General features: G+C 39.2%; 3 protein-coding genes and 1 pseudogene across 4 annotated transcripts; 2 read left to right on the top strand and 2 right to left on the bottom strand.

Moving 5' to 3' along the window:
• Positions 1-1,099: 1,099 nt before the first annotated feature.
• On the top strand, positions 1,100-5,094 carry LOC115399415 (glutathione S-transferase omega-1-like; annotated as a pseudogene).
• Positions 5,095-5,831: 737 nt separating this feature from the next.
• LOC115399416 (glutathione S-transferase omega-1-like) lies at positions 5,832-9,003 on the top strand. The gene is made up of 6 exons (XM_030106750.1): positions 5,832-5,961; positions 7,141-7,249; positions 7,349-7,568; positions 7,651-7,752; positions 7,856-7,962; positions 8,331-9,003. Exons 1-6 carry the CDS (start codon positions 5,934-5,936, stop codon positions 8,479-8,481), a joined length of 717 nt encoding a protein of 238 aa, XP_029962610.1. The 5' UTR covers positions 5,832-5,933; the 3' UTR covers positions 8,482-9,003.
• A 373-nt stretch (positions 9,004-9,376) lies between these two features.
• itprip (inositol 1,4,5-trisphosphate receptor interacting protein) lies at positions 9,377-13,384 on the bottom strand. Its single transcript, XM_030106746.1, has 2 exons — positions 13,268-13,384; positions 9,377-11,122 (listed from the first exon to the last, which is right to left on the bottom strand). The coding sequence occupies exon 2, from the start codon at positions 11,053-11,055 to the stop codon at positions 9,445-9,447; it is 1,611 nt and encodes a 536-aa protein (XP_029962606.1). The 5' UTR covers positions 11,056-11,122; positions 13,268-13,384; the 3' UTR covers positions 9,377-9,444.
• Positions 13,385-16,165: 2,781 nt separating this feature from the next.
• On the bottom strand, positions 16,166-20,328 carry fas (Fas cell surface death receptor). 2 transcript variants are annotated; one of them, XM_030106747.1, is made up of 9 exons: positions 20,244-20,328; positions 19,652-19,782; positions 18,973-19,107; positions 18,660-18,777; positions 18,411-18,478; positions 17,828-17,926; positions 17,653-17,708; positions 17,363-17,381; positions 16,166-17,148 (listed from the first exon to the last, which is right to left on the bottom strand). In XM_030106747.1, the coding sequence occupies exons 1-9, from the start codon at positions 20,309-20,311 to the stop codon at positions 16,847-16,849; spliced, it is 996 nt and encodes a 331-aa protein (XP_029962607.1). In that variant the 5' UTR covers positions 20,312-20,328; the 3' UTR covers positions 16,166-16,846. The 2 variants fall into 2 exon arrangements, with proteins under 2 accessions (XP_029962607.1, XP_029962608.1); XM_030106748.1 differs by having other exon boundaries at positions 16,166-17,145.
• Positions 20,329-27,172: the final 6,844 nt, after the last annotated feature.

Here is a 27,172-nt window from a genome sequence, read left to right as displayed (position 1 = left end):
GAAATCATCAAGGTTCAATTTATTTACCTCCCTTTTTTCCTTTTGGGGTCATTTTTATTCATTCTTTTTCTGTCATGTAAAAGTTTCAGGGGAAAAAAAATCCTGCCAGTTTATTTTTTTTAAATGTCTTCACATATTTTTTTTTGATACAATAGATGTTATCTTTTGTAGAGTGAAAGTTTCTTTTGTTGGTCATGCAAATGGTGTTTTGTCTGATAAATATACATTTATATAGTTTGAACCAGGTGAATTAATTTTCTGACCCAGGGTGATATCAATGATCTTTTTCAAGAGTGTGACATGGAAAATAAAAAATACATGTATTTCTAAATAAGTAATAAATTTGGTCAGTGATGAAACACAAGATGTTTCTTTTTTTATAATTTGAATAAAATTAGAAGACATAACAGCAAATGTATTATCTCTTTTATAAATGAAAGTAGTCGTCAGTATTTTGTGAAAGATTCCTGCTTACTTCTGCTACTGCTTCAGTATTCATTCTTCATAACTTCTTGTTGCTGCTTGTTTTCACCAGCAGAGGGTATCTGTCTGTCCAGAGGAAATATGGCTCTAAATGCAACACAGTCCCACTGAGTGGATTTCACCCATTTAGACACTCACGCCAGAGAAAGCAAAAACTCCAGTGCTGCCACTGGCTGTCGGGGCAGCCAGGACTCGGAAACACTTCGAGTATTTTGGTCTGCAGGTTGAGGAAACAGACGTGACTACCACACTGGTGACACACTGTTTCATTGTCCACAAAGTCCATAGCCTTGTCTGTGAAGCCAACTGAAGAGCATAAAACGGAAAAACACGAGCCCACCTTGGCATTGCTATTAAGACGGTAGTTCCGCCTCTACGAGTCATTAAAGTAACTTTATAAATGATTGTTAAGCCTCCAATGTCGTCAATTTTAAGGTGAAAATCTGACTATCTGAAATTTTTTATTTTATCAGGAACTTTTCTTTCAGTCTCCTCAAGCAAGCAGAGAAGCGCAGCTGCTTGGCACCGCGGTAACCATGGTAACCACACAACTCAAACCCTTCGCGTCATTGGCTAATTTTTGAGCGGGCCCGCCCACCCCGGAACTGGAGCACAGAATAAATAACAGGAGGTGTCATGTTATTTGAGTGTTGAGGTTTCTCTGCACGATTATCTGCGCTTGATTTCACTTTTATCCTGCCCTGACTGACATTACAGAGTGACCATGCCATCTGAGAAGAGTCTCGCTAAAGGTGAGATAATCCGTGTTGTTTAAAGCTGACATTTTAGAGTTATTTGCCATTTTTCATGGTTTCCGAAATAGACTCCGTTCTAGCCCTTTGTCAGTTGTCACAACGCTTGTTTATGTCGCTTCATTTTCTTCTCAAACTTTGTTTCAAAGGCTTGCATTACGTATTTCAGAAAAGTGTTTTGCAAGACATTCTCCCATCCTTTTTTAATACGTTGCATGGTTTGTACTTGGGCTTGTTTGGGTGAAAATACTTTCGAACACATGAACTCATCTGATTCAAAAGAGATGGAAACACTGTGCAAAATGCCAGCAGAAGCACAATGATTGAGGTGCTAAAAGGTGAATTTTTACTATTTCATTCAATTTAATTAACCTTTATTTATATCGCCAATTAAAACAGTCATTTCAAGACACTTTTACAGAGAAAATACAACAGATCCACATGAGCAAACATAAGCGACTGTGGAAGGAAGAAACCCTTACATAACCAGGGTCAGAGGTGGCGGCTTTCTGCTATTTCATCATGATACTGAATTTTATTGAACTGGTTGTCAACAGCACACAGACTGGAGACAGAGCCAAGAACTGTTTAACTGACTTTTATACTATATGCTAGAGCACTATTTGCCTTTTGAGAGCATTGTAATGTTTTCATAAGGTCTGAGATTCAAACAACTTCACAAAGTTTCAAAACAAATCTCTCAGGGTTGCAGTATCAGACTTCGCACGAGACATACAATCTGAATCTGTTAAAATGCTGTTTCATTTTTGGAAAACAGTTCAGCTAAAACAACAAAGTGGAAAACCAGTCTTGACTGAAACATATTTTGTTGATTTATTAGACTGTCAAGGGAGTCAGTCATCACCCATGTAATGGTAACCAGTAAATGAATAATGACCAATGTACCTGCCAATAACATAATTTGGGCCATTTTAAATGTGATGAAACCAATAACATTGTGATTTACCAATAACGTAATAAAATGTTGATAACGATTAAAGGGGACACATTACGCTCTTTTCACTTTGTGAGAAGTTTCTGTGTTGCCGCAGCCTCATTATGATGTTCAGACTTGAAAATTGTCTGTTTCCTCCCTGTCTTGCTGCACCACATTTTGTGAACATGAAACTGAAACTGAAGCTGGAATGGTGGAGTTTGAGTTTGGTCCGCTTATCCTGAGAGAGTGGGCGTGAACAGACGTGTTCAAGTGCATTCCGGGAAGCAGGCTCAGAAACAGCCTGTTCTGAGGAGGACTCGTCAGAGCGATTTTTTTAGACTGCTGAAACTAGGAACAAAGGATGAGTTTGGGGGGAACAAACTTAAATACTATGTTTTTGGGCTTCTGAGACCGATATGACATGACTGAAAAATAGGATTATATGTCCCCTTTAATAAATGTTATCTTCTCTTATCAGGCAGTGCCGCACCCGGTCCAGTGCCAGCAGGCACCATCAGAATCTACAGCATGAGGTTCTGCCCTTTTGCACAGAGGGCAAGATTGGTGCTGAATGCTAAAGGAATCAAGTAAATAATGTTTATTTTTGCACTTTAAACACAATCTCAACTTGTTTGATTTATTGCATAAACTAATTTTTCTGCACCTACTCTTGTTTCTCAGGCATGAAATTGTGAACATCAACCTGAGAGACAAGCCTGACTGGTTCCTGGAGAAGAATCCTCTGGGTCTTGTTCCAACCCTGGAGACGTCTGCTGGTGAGGTGATCTATGAGTCCCCCATCACCTGTGAGTACCTGGATGAAGTGTACCCCGGGAAGAAACTGCTTCCTCCAACTCCTTTAGAGAAAGCGCAGCAGAGGATGCTGCTGGAGCAATTTTCTAAGGTTTGTTACATTCCAAATGTCCAGATCCTGTTTGCTTGCTTACCCTCATCAAGCACTCACATCGCTTTTTTTTTCCTTCAGATACCATCTTACTACTTCAAGATTGCAATGGGGAGAAAGAATAGTGAGGATGTCTCAGAGCTGGAAGCTGAACTCAAAGAGAACCTGATGAAACTGGATCGAGTAGGTTTTAAAGTTATTTCACATCTGTCCACATTTTCTTATTAGCTGGATGTCTTCTGTTTTTTCAGTAAAACATAATTTTCTGTTTGTTTTTTTTTGTTTTTTTTTTCAGGTTCTCACTCAGAAGAAGACAAAGTTCTTTGGTGGCGACTCCCTCACAATGATCGACTACCTGATGTGGCCATGGTTTGAGAGGCTGGAGGTGGTCGACCAGAATCAGTGAGTTTAAAAACAAACAAAACTTTGAATGTGGTATATACAATATATAGCTGGGAATTCTATAGATTTGGCTCATGATAATGAAATCTTTCTCAATATTATTTTATAGCATCTAATATGATAAAAGCTTGTAAAGATGACTTGCAGTCCTTAGACCAGTCCAGGCGATGTAACCTGCCAGAGAAGAGGCACTTAAACTTTTACAAACATGAAAAGTTGTTAAAATTGTTCTCTGCTTCCTTTTCCTGTCATCCTGTTTTTGTTTTTTTTTTTTTTTTTGTTTGTTTTTTTTTAATTTCTTGCACTCACAAGACATTTTCACAAAGTCTTTGGTTAGCCAACTTTTTTTTTTAAATTTGTTTTACAAGCACCGGTGTGTTAATCCTGTGACTCTCTTTGTCTTTGCAGATGTTTGGACAGCGCACCTGAGCTGAAGAAGTGGACTGAGCGCATGTTGGAGGATCCAACTGTCAAAGTCTCTGGACACCGTGTGTGGAAACCTACAAGGCTTTTTACAAGGGCGTCTTCGATGGCACGCCCAACTATGACCTTGGCCTGTAGAGAGCTGCTGTCCTTCCCACAGTGGGCCACAGTGTGACTGACAACACACCCATGAAGTCGACCCTATATGGTTCAGCTGCCCTCTTGAGCTTAAATTATGATTTTCATTTAAAAATTGATATTTCATGAAATCATCGAGGTTCAATTTATTTACCTCCCTTTTTTTCCTTTTGGGGTCATTTTCATTCATTCTTTTCCTGTCATGTGAAAATTTCAGAGAGAATAAATCCTGCCAATTTATATTTGTTTAATGCCGTCGAGTATTTTTTTAATACCATTGATACAATAGATGTTATCTTTTGTAGAGTGAAAGTTTCTTTATTGGTCATGCAAATGGTGTTTTGTCATTCAAGAAAATATACATTTCAATAGCTTGAACCAGGTAAATTAGTTTTCTGACTCGGGGTGATGTCAGTGATCTATTTCAAGAGTGTGACATGCAAAATAAAAAATACATGTATTTCTAAATCTGTATTTTGTGTTTGAGTTGCAATATACATGAACTTGCGTTTTGGTCAGTGATGAACAGAAGATGTTGCTTTTATAAAAATTGGAATAAAATAACAAGACATAATAGCAAATGTATTATCCCTTTTATTACTGAAAATAGTCATCAGTATTTTGTAAAACATTCCCATTTAGGCAACCACTTGACTGTAAGGCAATCTTTCTCAATAACTTCTTGTTGCTGCTTGTTTTCACCAGCAGAGGGTCTCTGTCCAGAGGAAATATGACTTCAAATGCAACACAGTCCCACTGAGTGTATTTCACCTATTTAGACAGTCAGGTGTTACAAATGACGAAGAAAATGTATGCAAGCTCCACCTTTGTGGAGCATGATATTTTAAATGACCAACTCCACTGACTGGAAGCATCGAGGACTGCTTGGCTCTAATGTTATCATTTGTAAATAACTTTTGTGGTCAACTGAGAAGAGCATGTCCCCTGAAGTCTGTATCACCTGTGGTGGACCACAGGGTTTATTTTAGCTGAGATTTTACTTCCTATTTTTCTGTTCCTAGTCTGAGATTTGCAATTTGTGCTTCCTGTGGAGTCACCTGTGGTATAATTGGTGCTATATAAAAATAAAAACCAATTGAAGTGAACTGAATTACAGCCTGGAGTGTGTTTGTAGGTGCAATTTAGTGTGTTTTTTATTTACAAAGGAGCACTGAGAAGATCTTTCACGTCTAGAGTTAAGTCAGAACAACTGGATGATTTTATGACCTCTGAGCTTATTCTTTAACTGAAGCTCAGGGAAACTGCACACAAATATGGATGGGCTCAGTCTTTGTTCGGAGAAAGCAAAAACTCCACTGTTGCCACTGGCTGTCAGAGCACTGACCCCTCTGCCAGGACTCGGAAACACTTTGAGTATTTTGGTGTGCAGGTTCAGGAAACAGATGTGACTACCACACTGGGAACACACTGTTTCATTGTCCACAAAGTCCACAGCCTTGTCTGTGAAGCCCTGAGCCCACCTGAAGAGCATAAAACGGAAAAAAAAACATGAAGCTGAATTGTATCAAAATTAAGACGGTAGTTCCGCCTCTACGTGCCAATAAAGTAACTTCATACTTGATTTGTAAGCCTCCAATGTCGTCCATTTTAAGGCAAGAATCTAAATATCTGCATTTTTTATTTCATCAAAAAGTTTTCTTCAGTCTTCTCAAGCGCGGAGCGCGGCTGCTTGACACCGCAATAACCATGAGAACCACAATTCCAGTCTCTCACGCTATTGGCTGATTTTTGAGCGGGCCCGCCCACCCCGGAACTGAAGCACAGAATAAATACTCAGGAAGTGTCATGCGATGTGAGTGTTGAGGTTTCTCTGCACGATAATCTGCAATTGATTTCACTTTTATCCTGCCCTGACTGTTATTACGGAGTGACCATGCCATCTGAGAAGAGTCTCGCTAAAGGTGAGAAAGTCTGCATTGTTTAAGAGATACAAATTGAGTTTATGTTGTTTCATTTTCTACTCAGAGGATTGCATTACTTTCAGTTTTCAGAAAAGTTCCTTTAAATGAAAAAAAGGTTGCATGTGGGCTTGTTTGGTGTCTGAGGCAGGAATGAAGGGAGAGTTTTTGCATTGTCATAGTGACTCTGCATCAGAGTCGATGTCCTGCGAACAGTGAAGCTATTCGACGCCTGTTTAAACATGACTGTCACGTTATCATTATGTAATGTTCTGCTAACTATTACCAGCTGCTTGTTTTATAAGTCCTTCCTTGGTTTATTTTAGAGCAAAAGGCACTGCAGTCAACGTGGTGTCATCAAAACTGTTAGCAAAAAAAAAAAAAAAAAAAAACCCTGTAAGGTCAGAGTCCAGGTGATTTTATTGTAGACAATGTGACCTTGATGCAAATTCAGTCTAGTATGATATTAGTAATTCAGGATGAAAATACTTCTGAATACATGGACAAATCTGATTTAACAGACATGGGAACAATGTGCAAGATGCCAATAGAAACACAATGCAATGAAGATGTTGAAAGTTGAAATCTTACCATTTAATCATGATAACCATTTTTCTTGCACAGTATAATCTTTCTTGAATTGCATATCTTCTACCTTGTGCTGTACAGCACTCTGTGATTTTATCTGAGAAAAGAGATTTATTAAAATACTTTACTTACTTGAATTGGGTGGAAAAGTACACATTTGAAAACTCGTGACAGAGAGAATACAAGTAAGTGTAATTTATATAACAGGTAGGACAATGCTCTCATATGGTGAATACTGTTTGAGAGCATTGTAATATTTTCAGAAGGTCTGAGATTCAAACAGCTCAACACATTTTCAAAACAGTTTATTTTAGAGTACAAGTAACAGTCCTGAATCTGTTAATATGTTGTTTCACTTTCATCACTTTTGCATAAAATATATCTGAGCAGTTTTCTAAAAGTCTTAAAGTCAGTCCTTTATTAGATGGGCCAAGGGTCAAGGAACAAAAGAAGGGTGGAGCAACCAATAATGTACCCGCCAATAAAGTAATAATTTGGGCCATTTTTAATGTAATGAAACCAGTGACATTGTGATTTACTAATAATGCTGTAAAATATTGATAAAGATTAATAAATGTTATTTTCTCTTATCAGGCAGTGCCGCACCCGGTCCAGTGCCAGCAGACACCATCAGAATCTACAGCATGAGGTTCTGCCCTTTTGCACAGAGGACATTATTGGTGCTGATTGCTAAAGGAATCAAGTAAATAATGTTTCTTTTTGCACTTTAACACATTATCAGCTTGCTTGATTTTTTTCTTTTGCATAAAATAACCTTCTTCCACCTACCCTTGTGTGTCAGGTATGAAGTTGTTAACGTCCACCTGGTTGACAAGCCTGACTGGTTCCTGGAGAAGAATCCTCTGGGTCTTGTTCCAACCCTGGAGACGTCTGCTGGTGAGGTGATCTTTGAGTCCCCCATCACCTGTGACTACCTGGATGAAGTGTACCCCGGGAAGAAGTTGCTTCCTCCAACTCCTCTTGAGAAAGCACAGCAGAGGATGATGCTGGAGCAATTTAAGGTTTGTTACATTCCAAATGTCCAGATCCTGTTTTGCTTGTCTACCCTCATCAAGCACTTACATTGTCACTTTTTTTCTACAGATACCAGGTTACTACTACAGGATTACAATGGGGAGGAAGAAAGGTGAAGATGTCTCAGGGCTGCTCAGTGAACTCAAAGACAGTTTCACCAAACTGGATGCGGTATGTTTTTAAAGTTACTTCACATCTGTCCATATTTTCTTTTAAGATGCATGTGATCTGTTTCTGTTTTTCAATTTAACAGAAATTAATTTATTTTTTTCAGGTCCTCACTAAGAAGAAGACAAAGTTCTTTGGTGGCGACTCCATCACAATGATCGACTACATGATATGGCCATGGTTTGAGAGGCTGGAGGTCTTCGACGTGAAACAGTGAGTTTAAGATACAAATAAGCTTTGAGGTCATTTCACAATAAATATGTTTTATTTATTAAGTCGCTTGATTGTCATCTGAGTTGAGCAAATATTAGATGCCATATAAAAGTCAGATATGTAAAATATATAGCAGGAAATTCAGTGAATTATCATCATGATAAGAAAATCTTGCCCAATATTATTTTATAGCATCTGACATGGTGAAAGCTTGTAAAGATGACTTGCAATCCTCCAGGAGAGGTGATGTAACCTGCTGGAGAATAGGCAGCTTGAACTTTCACTTCAAATGTTCACAAACCATTTGGTTCACCAAAGTTTTTTTACAAGCTCCGGTGTGTTCATACTGTGATTCTTTGTCTTTGCAGATGTGTGGACAGCGCACCTGAGCTGAAGAAGTGGATCGAGCGCATGTTGGAGGATCCAGCTGTCAAAGCCACCGCACACAGTTTGGAAAACCACAAGATTTTCTACGAGAGCTACGTTGCTGGCAAACCTAACTACGACATCGGCCTGTAGAGTTGCCGTCCTTCCCACAGTGGGCCACAGTGTGACTGACAACACACCCATGCAGTTGGCCCTACACGGTTCAGCTGCCTTCTTGAGCTTTAATGATGATTTTCATTTAAAAATTGATATTTCAAATTGTCAAGCCTCAATTTATTTACCTATTTTCTTTCTCAGGAGTCATTTTCATTCTTTTTTTCCAACCATTTGAAGCCTTCAGGGGGAAAAAATCCTGCCAATTTATATTTGTTAAACGTCATCAGGTATTTTTATACCATTGATACAATAGATGTTAACTTTTGTAGAGTGAAAGTTTCTTTTATTGGTCACACAAATGGTGGTTTGTCATGAAGGAAAATAGACATTTCTGTAATTTGAACCAGGTCCATTTCTGACTCGGTCATTTCAATGATGTATTTCAAGAACATGACATGAAATAAAAACTGCATGTATCTCTAAATCTGTATTGCCTTTTTGAGCTACAATACATATAAAGTTGCATTATAGATATATGAGGTCTTCCCTTTTAACAAACTGGGGGTCCTCGGTTGGTTATCTCTTTAATACAGTCAAAATCTGAGAGGTAAAAAATTAGAAAACACAATGACAAAACTATCATCTCTTTTATTAATGAAAATATATTTTGTAAAAGATTCCCATTTGCTTGTGGTTGCTTGTTTTCACCAGCAGGGGGTGTCTGTCTTTAGGAAATATGACTTCAAAAGCAACACAGTCTACTGAGTGTATTTCACCCTTGTCAAGACACTATTAAGATGCTCAGGTGTTACAAATATCAAAATAAATATAATAGACTTTAAGTTGTAATGTGAATATAGTACATCTGCGGATGTAGAAAAAAAATCCACAGTAAACCACGTATTTCCAGTCACAACTTATTTTTGTGTCGTTTTTTTTTTTTTTAAGTAACTTTATAACACTGAGTAACATTAAAAGGAAAAAATAAAATTAGTATGCCTAGCACTCCCCTATGTCTTGGTGTAATCCACCATTTGATAAGTGAGGTGTGTACTCTTGGATGAGTACAGATGCATTCCTCAACATCTCCTGAAAATGCCTGATGGTTGCTGTGTAAAGATCCCTCTGCAACACCAGAGACCTGAACAGATTCACGGGCCCCGCTTTGCGAATCATCTTGGGAACGCCGATTTCTTCTGGCACTTTGCCATTTCCAATGAGAACATGGTTGAGTCTTTTCTCCAGCAGACTCCTCTGCACGAAGCCCAGCACGTCCCGCAGCCTGTGCTCCATGTTCTCTGCGCCCCATGCACAGGGCCTGCTGCTCAGCAGCAAGTGCAGCAAAGCAGTCTTCAGGTGGTAGTTCGTCAGGGCAGTTTCCCCCGTGAGCCGGGACTGCTTCCTGTGTAAGAAAGTGGCAATCTGGAGGCAGTGCAAATGACAGGAATGTTGGGGTAGGCGCTTGGCAAAATATTTGAGCAAATTCCTCTCGTACATGGCAAACGAGAGAGGCCAGTGTGGGTCTGGGCAGGCGTCACACTGTGAGGGAAAGTGTGAGACAAAAAAAGCATCGGTGCCCTCCAGCTGCACCACGGGGATGATGTTCAACACAATGACTTTCCCGGAACGGAATCGGACTTTCAGAGCACCTGCAGCATCCAGGTTGCGAAAGTTGACATCAAAGTCGTACTTGTGGGAAATCCGTCCCCACGCTTTGGTTATAGAGATCTGAAACCACTTCATGACTTGGTCTTTGGCTAAGAAATGAGTGTTCTTTGAGCACAGCAGCTCCTCAGGGGTGTGGTTCACTTTGACTGAGTCATTCTTGCTGTGCAACAGACAAAGCATGTCCTCACCCAGGTTGGCAGATCCGCACAGACATCCCTCCTCACCCTCCCCGAACCTGGTCACCTTGATCCTGCCACAGCCCTCCATGTCTGGAGGTACGTCACTGGCTGGGCTGCACCACAGCTCGTACTGAAAGGAGTGCGGGAAAGGAGGGGAAAAAGGCACTATCAGGTCACACGTGAGGGGCTTGCACACCGTCCAAGACTCAAACATGCTTCCAATCCCAACAAAGTCCCCGACTTCCATGTCCATCTCGCGGTCGCACACACTTCTGAGGGACTCCAGCAAGTCGTCCGCAAAACCCTCGGCAAACTCCCTCACTCTCCAGTTTTCGTGGGCCGAGGTGTAGGTGCATTTGTCACAGAAGTTGCTCAGGATGTCCTTATCCAGCACCATCGTCTTGGAAGTGATTGATCCATTTTCTGAAAATACGTCCTCATCCTCCACTGGCCGGATTTCCGTTTCAGCAAAATCCACCCTGCACATCTCAATCGTGAAAAATATGAGAAAAGACAGCGTGCTCCAGAAGTACCAGCTATAACCTTCATCCCAGCTGGTTTCTTCCTGCTTTGAGTCCAGCTCAGATAGCTCTTTCTCCAGCTTGGCCTGCTCCATCTCCAGCCTCTCCTCATGCTCCCGCATCCGAGCCATCAGCTCGTCGTCCTGCTCTGGGATGGTGACGTTTTCTTGAGGAAAGAGCAAGGGGTGGTTCAATATGGCAGCGGCCACCACCATGCACACTCGTGCAATCGCCCCCTGCATCTTCAGCTAGTTTTCACCAGAGGCATTCAAGGATTGAGTGAACATCCCAGCAGCCGCAGCTCTGACCCTAAAAGAAAAGGACAAAAAATGAAAGTAGTTTTGGGTGAATAAAAATCATGAGAAAAAACAAATGATAAAAGTGTTTCCTATCATAATATCTATAACCAATTCAGTTATTCTTATAAAGCGCTCCACCCAACAAGGGGAAAAAGCTCCGTTTGTACCTCTAAATATAGAGGCAGTGACGCACTAGTCCAGTATCGGACTTTGCAACATAAGAGGAAGGAACATTGAGCTCTTTGGAAGAACATCGCCCTTCTGATAACCATATTTAGCGACCACATATTGTGTCTCCTAACCCGTACATCCTGCTGACATTTACCCAAAAAACAGTGAAAAACAGCAGTGTTCTTACAATTTGTTCAATTAAGTTTTAATAACATTCTGCAATGCGGAAAATACTTGCACTGTATTATAATCCTTCCTGAACGTCACAGACGGCTAACAAGCATTGCAATGCAAAGGAGGAAATTACATAAGCCTGCTGCTTATGTTCCCAGAGTGGCAGAATTTAACCATGTGTGGTGTTTGAAAACACAATTTATGACTAATAGTCTAGATTTTCTTCTCACTTATAACACTGAAAATTATTATTGTAAGATCAGAAGGAAAACTGTTGATTTGGAATGTTTTGTGACGATGGACTGAATTACAGTATCACCTTAACATTGCTTAAAATAAAACACCCAGAGAAACTTCCTCTGACATGCAAAGTGCAAGAAGCAAAAGGAAGTGTATTTGTATTATTATCTGACTCGAGCGTCATGAGACAATGAACTGTTCTCTTAAAGGCTGAGGCTCCTAAATGAGAGCAGTAATCGTGGGGTATGTAAAGCCAGAGAGCCGGGGAAACTTCCCATGACTTACTCACTGGGACATTTTCCAACACTTACAACATTTGTCCATCAAAACAAACACGCTGCCAGACTCAAGGCCAGAAATGCGGCTCATGTAAAATTGCTGAAGAATGTTACAGACCACAAAAACATAAACTGAGTTTTAATCTTCCAAGAATCTCACTGTTTTGAGTTGACTTGAGACGATGAACTCTGCTTTATTCAATGTGTAAAGTTTTTTTTTTCAATTAAAGTAAAGAAAAAATATGTCTGAATTGTAATTCCCATTATAAGATATGTCCTCAAAGACATCTGTAATTCCTTTTATGCATGAAACGAGAAGTATATTGACTACTTGCAAACTCGACACATATGGAAATAGTGATGTAATTTGTGCTGTAAGATAAAAAAAATGTGCAACATAGTATGTATCGAAGATGGAGTTTCAGCATCTGAGCCAACACTGTCTAGGAAAACATTTCCACACTGATTTAGTTCAAGCACATGTAGTAAATACATACATAAGAAATCACATGCGTGTCAGTAATTAAAATGATACTTTTTTTTTTAAAATAAACATTGATTGAGCTCCCCTCATTGTGAGGTCGTGGTTCGACTACATTCTTGGAGGCCTTCATTTGCAGTGTGCATGGTCTTCTTGTGTGTTTTTTTTCTGCCTCCCTCCTGCAGTGTAAAAACCATGCATTTGTGGTTAACTGGTGATTATGAATTGCCCGCAGGTCAGTCTCCCTGTGTTTGCTCTATGATGGAGGATTGTCTATCACAGTTGAAGTCTGTACATCAAACTCAAGATGACAGTAGACTTATCCACACGGAAACAAAATAGTTCCTCTATTGAAAATATAAGCAGTAAAACTACATATTATGATGAAAAATGGCATTTGGAAGAAGTAGCTGACCACTTTTCCCATGGACACTATGGGCATGGTGATGGTGGTATGATATACATGATATAAATGGTATTTGTATGAAGTTAGTGCAATACAGTATTATGAACGGATTAAAGAAAAGAGGACGTCAACGCGCGAGAGTGAATTGAAGAATAGAGACGTGCAGTGACGTAGCATCACCTCTTCTGTTGTCTTGGTAACACAATAAAAAAACCGCTAATTACGCAAAGATGGCGACGGACAAATGTTATTCCAGTCATATTAGTCACTTCAGGAGCTGCACAGTCGCGGTCTGTCAGACGTTTACTGAGTTTTACACGCTGGCGGCGAATCTACGAGTTTACAGAGGAAAAGTTTTCAGAACCAAATCTGTTTCCGTCCAGAACAAGGAGCTGATAAACGTACCTCCGCGCCGGTCGCGTTCATACCTTCTCCTCCATGGCGGCAGAGTTTGGTGTGTTTGGAAATCCGGTGAAAGCAGCCTCATGAGAGCAGAGACATTTTTTCAGCCTTCTGTTGTCACATTTCCTGACATGTGAACTCCACCCATGAAGAATGAGACCGCCCAGCTTCCTCTGCAACCCCAAATCGAGGAGGAAAGTCTCTATACATGTGCGGTATGGTATGCCATTCCTTGGAGACACAGAATACAGACGAAAACTTCATTTATTTTAATAAGATGTTTTGTTTCTCAATAATCAAGTCAGTACAGTGATCTATTAATCATCAGTAACTATGAAAAGTAAATGTACGAGAGAAATTTGAGAATAATGGGCATATATATGTATATATATAGGTGTGTGCACTTTTGTCAATCATTCAAAATTATGTGATTAAAAATGATCGGTTGAGCCATTGTAATGTCATGAGTTGAAGTTAAACAGGGATTTCATGAAATAATTGTAGTTTAATAAGCTGATGAACTGTGTTGGGTAAGTTAATTTTAAAATTAGTTGTCGTTACTAGTTATTTCTTCAAAAAAATAATTGAGTTTGTAACTGCGTTGTAATATTTTAAAAGTAATTACTAGGTAAAGTAATTACTGAATTGCTTTAAAAAACGTATTTAAATTTGTCAAAGAAGAGATGCTCCATTATTTATTATGGAACTGCATATATGATTAATGAAATAAATGGACACTTTGACAGAATAAATTACAAACAGGAAATACTACATTAATCCAAACTATTCAAATGTTACTGTGCGGTAATATGAGACAAGACACCAGCAAATTTGATTCGCCACTGCAGATAACATTTCTACATTTGTAAAAGAATAATAAAACACATTAGATGTATGTCAATAGATGTCTGTGCTTCTATTTAGAAGCTGCTTTTTCAGGATTAGGACTCTATGGCTGTATCTCTGTCATATCACGTGACACACTAAGCACCATATGGGTCCCTCATTCTGTATGATGACGTCATTTAGAACTTTCCTGACTGGGTATTTAGCAACAATGTATCGTTTTGAATGACGTCATCTAATTCGACACAGATATGCAAATGAGCAGCTATGCAAATTGGATGATGAGGTCATTTGGAACTTTCCTGGCTGGAGAGTTGGCAACAATGTATCAGTTTTAAACCAACATTGTTTTTTTAAACAATATAAAGTGCATCATATTTAATATTAAGCATTTAATGTAAATATTTGACATTGTGCACTTTCACTGAAATTATGACTTTGTAATATGAACAACAGCCATTTCACAACACAGCACTTTTATATATACAAACCCAAACGTTCCTCATATACCAGGTAATTCCTATTAGAAGGAACATTCCTTTTAAAGGGGGAGGGGGGGACTACAGGTGGTGGGGGCTACAGCAGGGAGTGAGAGAGCATAGTATAGAAGAGAGATGCAGATTAGTGAAATCCGAATAATATTGACGCTATTTAATAGTCTATTAGTGTGGGGTGTTTTTTAAACTTTAATTGGTTTTAAATAGAAATTTATACAAGGCCATCCCAATGTGTTACAGTAACATATGCTGCACATTTTCTTTCAGTGAAAAAGAACAAGAAAAACAGAAAGAAAAACAGAACACCATCATAGGAAAATAAAAGGGGAAGGAAAGGCTTCCTACTATTTCAGTGTTATGCTGGCACTAAGTGTGTTTAACAGTATTTTTGGAAAATACTTTGGGGTTCTCTTCTCTGAAGTTAAGAACAGATGAACTTGAACGAGTGTCAGCAATTAAAGTGGACCACAAGAAATAAGGAACAAAATCCCATCTGACACTTTCATTTGTCCTTAATTTATTAAAGACTATTTGCACAATATACAAGCTGTTGGGAAAAAATGATTCCTCAAAACATAGATTTTCTTCTAAATTTACCCAACACAATTATGTTGCTACACAAACGGAGACATAATTTAGTGCATGCAGAGTGACTCAAAGACGGTTTGACAGATACACTCAGAGATTATAACTCAATGAATTAAGTAGCAGTTAAATTCAGTCCTCTGTAAATCACAGTCATCATTCAATATGTCTTAACACCCACTTTTACATTTTTACAAAATTCCTTAAAAGACTTTATATATAAACAAAATCTGGCACTCACATCCACAATTTATTCATTTCATGTAAACATCTTGTGTGGTATAAATAAGAAATGCAATCCGCACTCACCACCACGACTCTGAACAAAATAAAGCGGCATAGAAGTTGGCTGAACCACAATTGACAAAGGCCTAACTCTGTTTTCAACAGCCATTGCAGTAGAGTGGCCACATCTCCCGCTTTGTGCGAGGCAGTATGGGGTGAGTGTAAAGTAATGGAAATTTGGCATTTCTATTACTTTTCAGATGAGAGTAACAGCAGGTGAACTAAACAGCATCTAACACAGAGTGGCAGCTTTCCAAAAGAAGTTGCCCAAGGTCAAAGAGAGACCCTCCATCCCCGAGATCCAGAAATAGAAAGAGTTTTCTATAAACAATCTACAAAAAAATATCAGATAAATAGTTTGGGGTGCTTTTTAGTCATAATTCCACCAATCACTGATTAATATAAATGAAGGCCATCACATTAAACCAACCAGTGCTTGAGGCTCCTATTAGATTATCCATGGCTATTTGGTTTGTAAACATACTGCATTTACGCTAACACTCACACTACTACGTTAACACTACTGGAGAAATTGAAGAGTGGTGAGGTGCCTCACCTCACAAATTTACCACCAGCTGCCACTGGCAACACCTGCTATCACATCAGATTCCTTAAATAGAGAGCACACAAAATAGTGCTTCACAAGGAATATTCAACCTTTTTTCGACACTTTGAATGACCAGTGTGATATGGGAGACTGTGTACCACAAGGGAAATATCTTCCCTCACTAATCTCATCAATCAAAGTGATCAACAGCCTTCCGATATTGGTATTTAAAACAAATCACGCGACAGTAGCATTTTCAAGGTCAGTTTTTTTTTTCCCCCTTTGGCCCTCTGATGGAATACTTTTTAATCAGACTCTCCCATTTACATGAGCACTGCATAAAGTGATCAGATTGCTGCGCCAATTTCTATAAAGCAAAATTAGTTCCTGGATGCTCTGCCGTTTGTTGGCTGTTTGAAACGTGATCCCACATCCATTTTTATCTTCAAGCCCACTACTACTGAAGATAGAATTGTTTCTCCTTGTTCATCGTCTGATCAGACACTAAGCTTCTTTGCTCGATGTGGCCCAAAGTTGTGCTTCCCCTCTACCATTTTTCTCAAAACACTGCATGAAGGACAATGTGATGACACTGCCTGACACATCTGCTATCCAATGTGCAGTTTACGTGAAGTCTCATTGGACTACTGACTGAAAATTAACACGTCTTGTTGGAGTGATGCTTGTTTTGTAAAAGAAAAAAAAAACAAAACACACACACACACACACACACACACACACACACACACACACACACACACACACACACACACACTAAAAACTGGCTGCATCTTTCATCAGATCGCAGGGGTCCTTAACATATTAGCTCATTGCAGCAGGTTTGTTACTATGCAAAATGTCCACGATCTTCTCTGCTTTGGCTTTTTTGCCAAGATCACAAAGCATCTGGACCAGCTTACTTGGTGAATCCCTTCCTTGCCTCTCCACCCACTTCCTCAGCAGGTGGAGTGTCTGCTCCTGACTGTCATTTGGGTGGTCCAGTTGACAAGCGTCAATAGCAGCATTCTGGATCCCGACTTTCATCGCTAAATCTTTCATGTCCTTCCATCCAAGCTCTTCAGCAATTTGTGGCAGTGAAGGCTGAATGTCCACGTCTGGAACTGCTTTGAAGAAAAACATGGAAAAAAGGAGGTCACTGCAAGAAATTCTCACATTAATCACATCTTTACTGATCTTTTAAAATGAAACTTCACAGCAAAAGAGTCCCATTCAAACATTAATAACAATGTTACTAATTCTTTGTCAATCCAAAACACAGAGGAATGCGCTTTTTAAATAGGAAAACTGTTTTTTTGGATCATGTTTTGTGTTTCATACCATTAAGCGGCTTCTTCTCCTGTGAAGCAGAAATACAAGAATGGTTAACTTTCAAATCCAGATTGAGATAAACAGTTTTTCCGAAATTTACAGCAACACTGGCATGACGACGCACACAAGCACAGACTTGTTTCAGACTAACCTGTCCCTCCTATATAAAGGGGCAGCTTTACCAAAATTAGAGAAGAAACAGAGAAGCATTTATTATTCATGTTGATGTGACTTTCTTATGGAAAGTCAAAGTTAAACATCTCATAATGGGTCGGAGCAAGTCAGACAGAATAACTCACCTCGTCATGTCTGTTTCCATTAGTTGTACTTCCACTTGATGGCTGTGGATTTCTCGCTTATGACAAAAAATATGAACATACTCCATGAATAAATAAATATGCAGTGAAATTGACCTCACAGTGCCCAGTAATTTTTAAAGATGAGCCCTGTGGTTATAGTCACAGAAGTACTCACCTGCTTGTCTTCTTCTCCAGAGGACAAAGCCCACTGCGAGGACTGCCACCACTACCAATACTCCGACTACAGAGCCCACGACTGCACCTGTGTTACTTCCTGTGACAAACAGGAAGTGAACAGCCTTATGAGATTTTCATTCGTGAATCATGTGGCAAACACATCAATAGGACACATCAAACAACTTCAACGAGTCTCAGTTGGAGTGCATACATTGTGGAGATACATCTTTCGGTTTTGGGTAGTGGAAAGAGCATAAAATCCTTCTTGTTTAAACCAAAGGGTGCCAGCCTGATGGGTACACCAGGGATCAGTAGGGGTATCCAGGTTTTGCCAGGTCTGAAGTTTTAAAAATTAGATTTGTATATGTCAATGTGGATGTGTTCACCAGTTGCTGGCTATACTGTAAAGCGTTGACTGATCAAAAACGGGATCCATAGCTCTTTTCAGAGGCAGTCTGAGCTGAAAAAGTTTAGGACTCTGGTTAGAGTCAAGGAATTCAAGGGGTTTTTTTTTATAGTGTGCCTCATAATAAGGCCATAATGATTTATTGCTCATTGAATAAGGCTGAAGTATTCCAAACCTTTAGGTTCTTGGCAGACTGTGTCACTAGTGGGAGTGCAGGCTTCCTTAACGCCGACTGAAGAACACCTTGAACAAAAAAATATATATATCAATAAGAGATGAGGACTAGCAACTGCAACTTTAGAAAATAAAGTCAGAGAGAGTATATCACAACGTCCATGAAACATTCTGCACCAGCACAAAAGAACCATCTCAGTAAACTTGAGAGCAGGGTCGGCGAGGTTTCACGTGAAGGAGCAGAACTTACACTGTACAGGGATGGCAGATTTCACAGTTCCCTGTGTTACTGCTGCAGTAGTGATCCTGCTTACATCGACACTTTGTGTCTCTGGCTTTGGTACACTCCTCAGCAACTTCCAAATTAGCTGAAAGGATAACAGACGAACTGCCATTATTAAAAGAACTGATAAACCCATCTCAGGAGGGCTCAGGTGTTAAGCTTGTTGCAAAGCAATACAATTCAGTCAAGTGGTCTGTGCTACTTTCACAAGACAGATAATCATTAAATCAACTAACTAGGAAAAAAGGTTTCTAATTGTAATTTGTTCTTATATTTTTACCGTTGGGTTGGGAGCATGATGTGCAGGGCCGGCAGGACTCAAGGTGGTTAGGATGACTGTTAAACGTGCCGGTCTGGCAAAACTCGCATTTTCCATCATCTGGACTTGACGTGCAATGCTCCTTGAGGTATTGACCTACAAGTATACATACATGAGAGGAAGAAGAAATTTTCAACGAAAGACACATCTTACAGCATTTTAATATTTCTTGCATTTTGTAAGTTTTTTTTAAACATCACTTGTACAATTCTGGTTTCAAAAACCAGCATATCAGAAGTAGATAAATTTTAATGTTTTTCATCATTTTTCCATAATTTTCTGCTTCTCACTGCTTGCTTGTTACAATCTGGTATGATTTAATACTGAAATAGTGAAGTGAGAGTGATATATGATCCATAGTCAATACAATCTAAGGCATGCACAGTATACACACATAATTCCTTGGAAACAACTCTCTCTCATGTATCATGTGAATGGTGATATTAGGTAGCAATAAATAAATAAATAAAGCAGTAATAATCTAAATCAGGAGTTATTTCACTTCCTTTACAACCCATAATTATTAAATGAAGTTATCTTAAAGAAGTTCCGTGGATATGCAAATCTGCTTGAGCAATTTCTTTAGGTACACAAATGTAGACATGCATGAACAGAGACGCGGCTCACAGCTTTAACCTACCAGCAGCACACTGACAGCAGGTTCTGCCTTCATGCTCGTAGGTGCCGTCCAAACACACTTGCCTCCTGTTACGGATTATTTCTCTCAGTGGACTCAGCTGCTTCACTTCATCCTTAGAAAAGGAGTGACCGCTGAAAAACAGGAGAAAACGAAAGTGAAAGTAAGACGACAGCTGAAGATTTCAGTAAACACTAAGACATTAAAGAATGTACACGCGGATACGTAGAATTTAGGATAATTAACAATGTCAAACTCAAACTCAGATGTTACGACGAGTTTTGTTTCCCCCCCCTAGTTTGTTTCCCCACCGATCACAAAACGTTTTCGAGGGAATTTTTTTAATATAAATATATAGAAAAAAACAAACAAATTATTGCCTTTCAAAATTATTAACCTCAAACTACAATCCAGAAATAATGCCGAGATAGTTCGAATTCTAAATTAAATTTAATCGCGTAAAACAGGACCGAGTAAAACAAACGCCCCGCAACGTGAAAAAAGTCACACAAACACACACACACACACATTCATTCACACACACACCAGCGAGTCCTCTGGATTATAGTCATATCTCCTGCTGAACAAAACTTACTGTGACAAGTAGAAGAATAGAATAAAAGCGATGAATCGGACCAGGACTGTGCTGCCGTTCGAAGCCATCGATTCTCTCAGTCCACTGGGCACTGGGACTGCGCATGCGCAAACATACATAACAGACATTGGTTCAGTTTATTTTACTGCTTGTAATAAAATTCCAATCAGCAGATCAAAAGACAACAATGAAAAAGACCAAAACATTGTACTGAAATCTGCGGCAATGCAATTATTTTCTTGTCAAAGTATGTAGCTTTGATCAAAACATTTCAACCCCACCCCAAGTTTTGGTTGCTGTATTTAAATAAGGGAAGTGATGGACGGAGGTTTGAATACTCCCACCTCTTGGAAAGTTCAGCCACACAAACCACAGTGAAGTCCCCCGACACACACACTCACACACACGCACACGCACGTATTATTATCTGAAGAAGTCAAAGAGAAAGTGAACAGACATAAAGTTGCATCTCTTGTCACCAGTTAACCCAAAGTGCGCATTTATGAGCCTGGGAGGAATCCAAAAAAAGCCCATGCACAGGGAGAACATGAAAACTCAAGACAGAAAGGCTCCCAATACTTCAGGGATATCTGCAAGGCATGAGGGCCATCTTCCACATCGCTTTACTTTCCTTGTGAAGTACCAGTAAAGTCAAAATTGTGGCTATTAATATCAAAATGATAGGTCAAGATGTGGATTTTTTTTTTTGTCTGTTTCCAGTGGACGTCTCCTTTACTTGAGCTGACTTGTTGAGCATGTAATGTTCGGGCATTGTTAGGATTTTCTGTGGGTGCTACACTTTCTGGATCAATATATTTGTTTTTGGCTTTGCACAAGAATAATGTTTAGAGTGCTTTATATTTAACATACATTGAAAGTTCACAAAAAGCTACTTTCTATTTTTAATTGTTTTAGTAAACCTAACCAACTGCAACTTTTAAAGCCTGCGGTGATAATTTCCAAACTATTTTTCCCCTCTCACAATGGCACAGATAAAAAAGAAATAATTTTATGTGATACGAGGCCACTAAAGACCACGGGAAAATGTTTGGATTCACTTTTATGTCTATTGATTCTTTGTCTTTTCTATTTTTTCTTCTTTCGTGAATTTTTAAAAATGGAAATACCCCCCAGATTAAAACCATTTATTTACTCTGTGTTATGTAAAAAACCAGTTTTTGCATCCTGCAGACTAAATTTAGGCCACTAGGAGGCGTAGTTGCTCTTTGTTCCCCGTGCTGTGTGTCGTTCAGGCTTTTCCTCCCGTCTAAAGTGAACATGATGTAACGCCAAAGAATAATGTCAACTTTTTTTTCATTTTTGTGCTGCGTTTGGTTTGTTTTAATAGTAAAAGACTGAATAATCCATCTCACAGCAGCTCACCATCCTTGTTCAGGAAGTCACAGACATTTGGTAAAATGTAAAGTTTAAAAGAATTGATTTAGTGATTTACACATATCCATTTACCATGCCACCTTATGTGTGCCATGGTTGCTCCTATTTTCGTTTAAGTACCAGGATATACAGTCTTGTGTAGGCTTATTATTATTTTATTTATTTATTTATTTATTTATTTATTTACTTTAGTTTCATTGAAACTTTTCTCCAGATACTTAGAAGGTCTGCCATTTTATGTTTTACTCTCTGCTTCAACTTTTTTGAAAATCTTTTGGTGAATACCTCTTATATGTTTTTTTATTACTATTTTGAAATACACCAAAGAAAGATTAATTGTACATTTTTGTATCATGACAGTATGAATCAGTGAGTGTATATGTTCTCTTGACCAGTTCCACTCCATTAGGGTAAACACAGCAACAAACATTCACTTAAATTGGCACCTGAGAGTAATTTTAAGAAACAAGTTAACCTCAAATCCATGTATTTGGACCATGGTCAGAAACCCTAAAGCATGGTGATACAAGACTGTTATAGTTCACACAGATTGTAAACAATGTAATAACATTTAATAAGCTTCAATCCATGTCATTGTCACATTCTGTATAAGAGCGAATGGATGAAAAACAGAAAATGTGCTTTTCTGTAGCAGAAAGTTCTTTCTGTCAGACCAGATAACTTCAAAGATGATTGCCTCACCTCAGCCACATACACCCCTCAAAGATGGCTCTGCTGTTTGATCTTTGCCAAAAAAACAGCAGATTAATCTGTGAACAAAAGTCGGGATAAGAGCCAGTTTGGCTGGGGAATAAAACCTATCATGCAGCAGGAGTCCTGTGGGATTTAGTTGTTTTTTTAGTGTGTGTCAAATTGTAGCCCATTTGGAGCTGTACCAGCCTGCTGCCTGCTGTGGCCCACTCCCAACACAATATGAACACACACCTGTATAACCGGACAATCAGGTTTGTGTACAGAAAGAAGGAACCTTATTGGTGCAAAATGCATCACATGACATGACAGCGATACAGCCGTAGAGCACCCTGATCATTCAAAGGCAGCTTTTAAATGAAGTGTAGAAATCTAAAAATTTATAGGAATGACTGTGTTGTACTTGGCACTATATAAATAAAGCTGAACTGAATTGAATAGTGAGTTGTGTTACACATATTACAGTGTCATAATAATTTAAATGAAAGTGCATAATGTGAAATAATGACAATATTTATAATGAATGCTTGTAATTAAAGTGAATATGATACAATTTATTATGATTTGTAAAAAAAAAACATTGTGGCTTTAAAACTGATACATTGTTGCCAAGTCCAGTCAGGAAAGTTCTAACTGATGATGTCATTGCCTAATTTGAATAAACAATAATTTGCATATCTAGGTCAATTTAGATGATGATGTCATTTAAAGCAGGGGCCATATTGATGGAAAGTGCTGAGATACTGAGCACTGATCATTCAAAGGAAAACTTAAATGGAAGCACAGACATTATTGACATACATCTATTGCATTTTATTTTTCATTTATAAATGAAATTGATTGGTGTTTTGTCTGATCACACGGCAACATTTCAATAATTCAGATGAATATAGTGTTTCCTGACTGTAATTTATTCAGTCAAGTGTCCATTTATTTCATTAATCGTGTATTCGGCTTTATAATAAATAACAGAACATGCATCTTAAGAAGGGATCCAAATTCTTTAAGATATTTAAACATGTTTTTTTTTAAATAAAATAATTAGTGACAATATTGTTACTCAGTACACACTTATTTTTTTGAAGAAGTAACTAGTAAACCTTAACGGATTACTTTTTCAAAATAACTTGCCCAACAACACTGTTTCTAATACATCACATATTCTTTTGGAGCTTCATGGGATTTCTCAGCTTTCCAAGGATGAAGGTCCCGAAATTTGGCGGTTTCTTCTGGAGCAACTGCTGTGTTGATATTGTGGTTGAATACCCAGTTGTTCATGATGGTTACGATCGCTGAACTCTAAAAAACTCTGAGTTTCATCCGGCTAAAAAAAACAAATCGTCACTTCTGTGAAAAAGGTGGTCACAGTAAACAATGAAGCTGGTGCACACCAATATACCATTTATGAAACCTATAAAATCTAAATGAAAACATGCATCACAACTAATCATAATGAAGTTGCATACCTTGTTGCACTGAACATCCTTTTGTTTTCGATAAAAAAATAGTTTGCTTAAATCAGGAGTGAAATTCCAAAAGCCTCTGAAATGACAGGTTGAAGATATATGCAAATTTGTGGTAGAACCTTTACATTAATCTTTCCAAGCTGCTCGGTGGGTGAGCTAGCTGCATGGCACAAATGCATGTGTGATCTTCTGTCTTGTGTGGGCTAATGCCTAATGTAATAACAGCATACGAAACAGGCCACAAAGAGAGCATTACTCTTGCCCATTCCGCTGTACTACAACAAAACCAAATAGCTGCAAAACCCACCACCACCGGAGAGCCGCAGCTCGCAGAGCTCTCCTCTGTGGAGCAGCATTATCATCGGCGGCCAATGTGTTCCGCCTCCCATCGCCCCCGGGTCGTATGCAGAGTTAGGCAGAGTAATAGCTCCACTGAGATGGAGTGGAGGGGAAAAGAAAGAAAAACAGAATAAGACAATGTTTTTGTTGTTTGCAGGGAGCTGCTGGAAGGGGCTGCGATGCAGAGCGTCCCCGGGGACACAGAAGACGAGGGTAGAGATGATTCAGGAGAGGCAGCAGGTAACAGCTCTTCGCTCAGAGAAGGAGAGGAGACTCAAAACTGTCGGTTTCATAGATTTAGTTGCGGCACTATTTGCATTTGTTATTTCCAGATTTCTTGCGTGCGGGGGAAGATTTCTTCACGTTTTGTTTTTTACTTCCCTAATGTTTATGTCAATTAAAACTGGGACTGTCAGGTTATGCCTACAGATAGTGTTCGTAATCCATAATGTGAGACTGAATGTGAAAACTATATTATTTACAGTCACTGATAAGTCCTGCAGTTTGAATGATCATAGGTCAAGATCAGACACAGGAAATGGGCCAAAATATGAGAATTTAATCTGAAGAAAGTGCCTTTTGCTTGTGTGTCCTATAAAGAAGAAACTGGATCTGTGTGGGGACAAACCGTCTTCTGAACACACACACACACACACACACACACACACACACACACACACACACACACACAGAGAACAGGAAAAGAGTCATGCTGCTCTTCAACTACAGGAAATAACCTCGGTGCTGATGACGCAGGTCTCTGGGGAAACCTCAGCAAGTTGTGCAGATCTGAAGCACACTGTACGCTCTGGAAGTGCTCGGCCGTGCAACATGTTGCAGCACGGACACACGCATTCACACATGCACATTTTTTCTTTTGCTTTGTGCCACAAAAGTGGGGAATTAGTTCATCGCTGAATCGTCAAACACAGCCACGATATCTTCCCGCTCCCCCGGCGCCGGCTTACACACAGGCACACAAACTAGATGAAAAGACTTAAATCTGCAAAGCTGCCACTAGATGATAAGTCTGTGCAGAGAGATTTCCCCCAGCAACGCGTCCAGCGGTCTGCCTAATTAGAGCCGAGTGTATCTGCGGGCAATGGTCTGCCTATGGAAGTGGGATTTGGCCTGGAGCGTTCATTCACTGGGCTGTCTGGTGGGGAGACAATGGTGACGGGCGCAGATTGGACGTCTCGTTTCCAGAGGAAAGACAAGAATAATGCCAGTTGAATATCCCACAGAGATGGATTTATTGGGACTGTATATATTGGAAAAATCCGGTTAGGGACTTCATCAGAACCGAGCAGCAAGCAGCAAGAGACGGAGTTGAGTCTGCAGGCAGGCCAGAGTGATGCCAGTGCTGCGTGTCCCGTCCTTTACCTGTCCTCACTGTCCTCCGAGCGGGTCCACTCCACTCATTTATCCTTTGTCGAAACCATTATATGAGAGGGCGTCCTCCTATTCCTGTCCTCAAGGACGCCCCCTCTCTTGTTTCTGAGTCTGTCCTCACGCACAGCAGAGCTTTAGAACATTTTTATGTCGGTTGTACTGAAACTGAAACTAGCTGTAATCCGCATTACATATTTGCAACCATTGTGGATGAAGGACACGGCATGCTGCACGGGAAAGGCTAACCTATGTGATGAGAGAGTCTTTAACGGTGCATTTTAAAGCGAGTGAAGAAACACAAAAATCTTGAAATCTTGTTTTAGTGATTTACGGTGACATTCACCATGTCATTTATTACATGGACAATAAATTTTGGCAAAAAATACAGACAGCCCTTCAGTTTTCTGGTTTAATTTTTTTTCTTTTTTTAGTCAGTGAACGACCGAATACAGTACAGGCAACACAACTTTCGGATATTGCAGCATTGCTCATACATCACGGTTACCATGGATACAAGTTATTGTTGCACACAGCTGAGCATCTTTCGCATTGCTGTCAGGAGGACTGATGCAATTCAAGATTATCGTGGCACACCTCCACCAATAATCTAAAGTATATCATCAAAACAGCCTCCTTAGCTGGTGTTAAATCAGCTTATTCTTATTAGCTGTAAATTTCAGTGTTTCCAGACTTTTCAATTGCTATGAAAATAATTAGATCACATCCTGATAGGAAGACAAGTCAAGCTTGTGATGCTTTTTGCAAAAAAAAAAAAAAAAAAAAAAAAAAGTGTCACTGACAGTTGGGGAAATGAAAGTTCAGGTGAAATGAGGTGTCAGCCAGCATTCAGTTCAATATTTACATATTTTTAAAAAAGCGTTTTATTTGTGGTTTGAATGGTTATATAAAGATGAACTTGTTGACCTGTGATGGACCTGCGGCTTGTGTTTTATCTTGACTCACAGTCAGCTGGGATTGACTCTCACGCAGCGAGATGGAAAAAGTTTTATTGTTTCGAATGGCAAAAAAAAAAAAAAAAAAAAAAAACACCTTCACAGTTTAACCTTTTAGCTTCTTCCTGTGTAGCTTCACACCAATAGACTGTTTTGTGTCTGTGTCTTCAGGGAAAATTGATATCATTGAACCTTTCTTTCAACCGTTTCTGAATAGGTCATACCAAGGCCAAATACAGAATTTGTTTTTCTTTTTCAGTGTGTTCTCAATGAAATGTGAAATGCGCTATCCAGTATGCCACCACAGCTCAAAGCAGTTTTTTTCAGGGTTACCAAACTGATTTCTATGTGCCTGCCTTCACAGTTTTCTTTGGCCGGCAAAAAGGTTGCTTGCTTTTACTGCAGATTCTTGCTGAAATATGCTGTGTGATTTAATTTTTAATGTCCAACCATCCATCTTCTATATCACTTGATCGAATTCTGGGTTTGTGGTGGTGAATGCAGAGTGCCTCCTGGACAGGTCACCACAAACACAGAGGGGCCAACAATCACACACACTCAGTCAAACACACGGGCAAACAAGGCACATAAATAAATCATAAACAATTCATGTTTTGGGAAAGTGTGAAGGGATTGAAATACCCTCACAAAAAGAAAAAAAAAAACTTCTGCA

Source organism: Salarias fasciatus, chromosome 13, assembly GCF_902148845.1.
Source record: "Salarias fasciatus chromosome 13, fSalaFa1.1, whole genome shotgun sequence".
Lineage (NCBI taxonomy): Eukaryota > Metazoa > Chordata > Actinopteri > Blenniiformes > Blenniidae > Salarias > Salarias fasciatus.
Note: the sequence above shows the minus strand (reverse complement) of the source record. Positions and strands in the feature narration are given on the sequence as shown.

What these genes read in the sequence shown, in the direction of transcription:
- LOC115399416 (XM_030106750.1), top strand. Translation starts at nt 5,934, where the DNA reads ATGCCATCTGAGAAGAGTCTCGCTAAAG. An exon ending in CTGATTGCTAAAGGAATCAA is followed by an intron (nt 7,250 to 7,348) that starts GTAAATAATGTT and finishes CTTGTGTGTCAG; the next exon opens with GTATGAAGTTGTTAACGTCC. An exon ending in GAGGTCTTCGACGTGAAACA is followed by an intron (nt 7,963 to 8,330) that starts GTGAGTTTAAGA and finishes TTGTCTTTGCAG; the next exon opens with ATGTGTGGACAGCGCACCTG.
- fas (XM_030106747.1), bottom strand. Translation starts at nt 20,311, where the DNA reads ATGGCTTCGAACGGCAGCACAGTCCTGGTCCGATTCATCGCTTTTATT. An exon ending in CTGCTGTCAGTGTGCTGCTG is followed by an intron (nt 19,108 to 19,651) that starts GTAGGTTAAAGC and finishes GTATACTTGTAG; the next exon opens with GTCAATACCTCAAGGAGCAT. An exon ending in ATCTGCCATCCCTGTACAGT is followed by an intron (nt 18,479 to 18,659) that starts GTAAGTTCTGCT and finishes TTTTTGTTCAAG; the next exon opens with GTGTTCTTCAGTCGGCGTTA.
- itprip (XM_030106746.1), bottom strand. Translation starts at nt 11,055, where the DNA reads ATGCAGGGGGCGATTGCACGAGTGTGCATGGTGGTGGCCGCTGCCATA.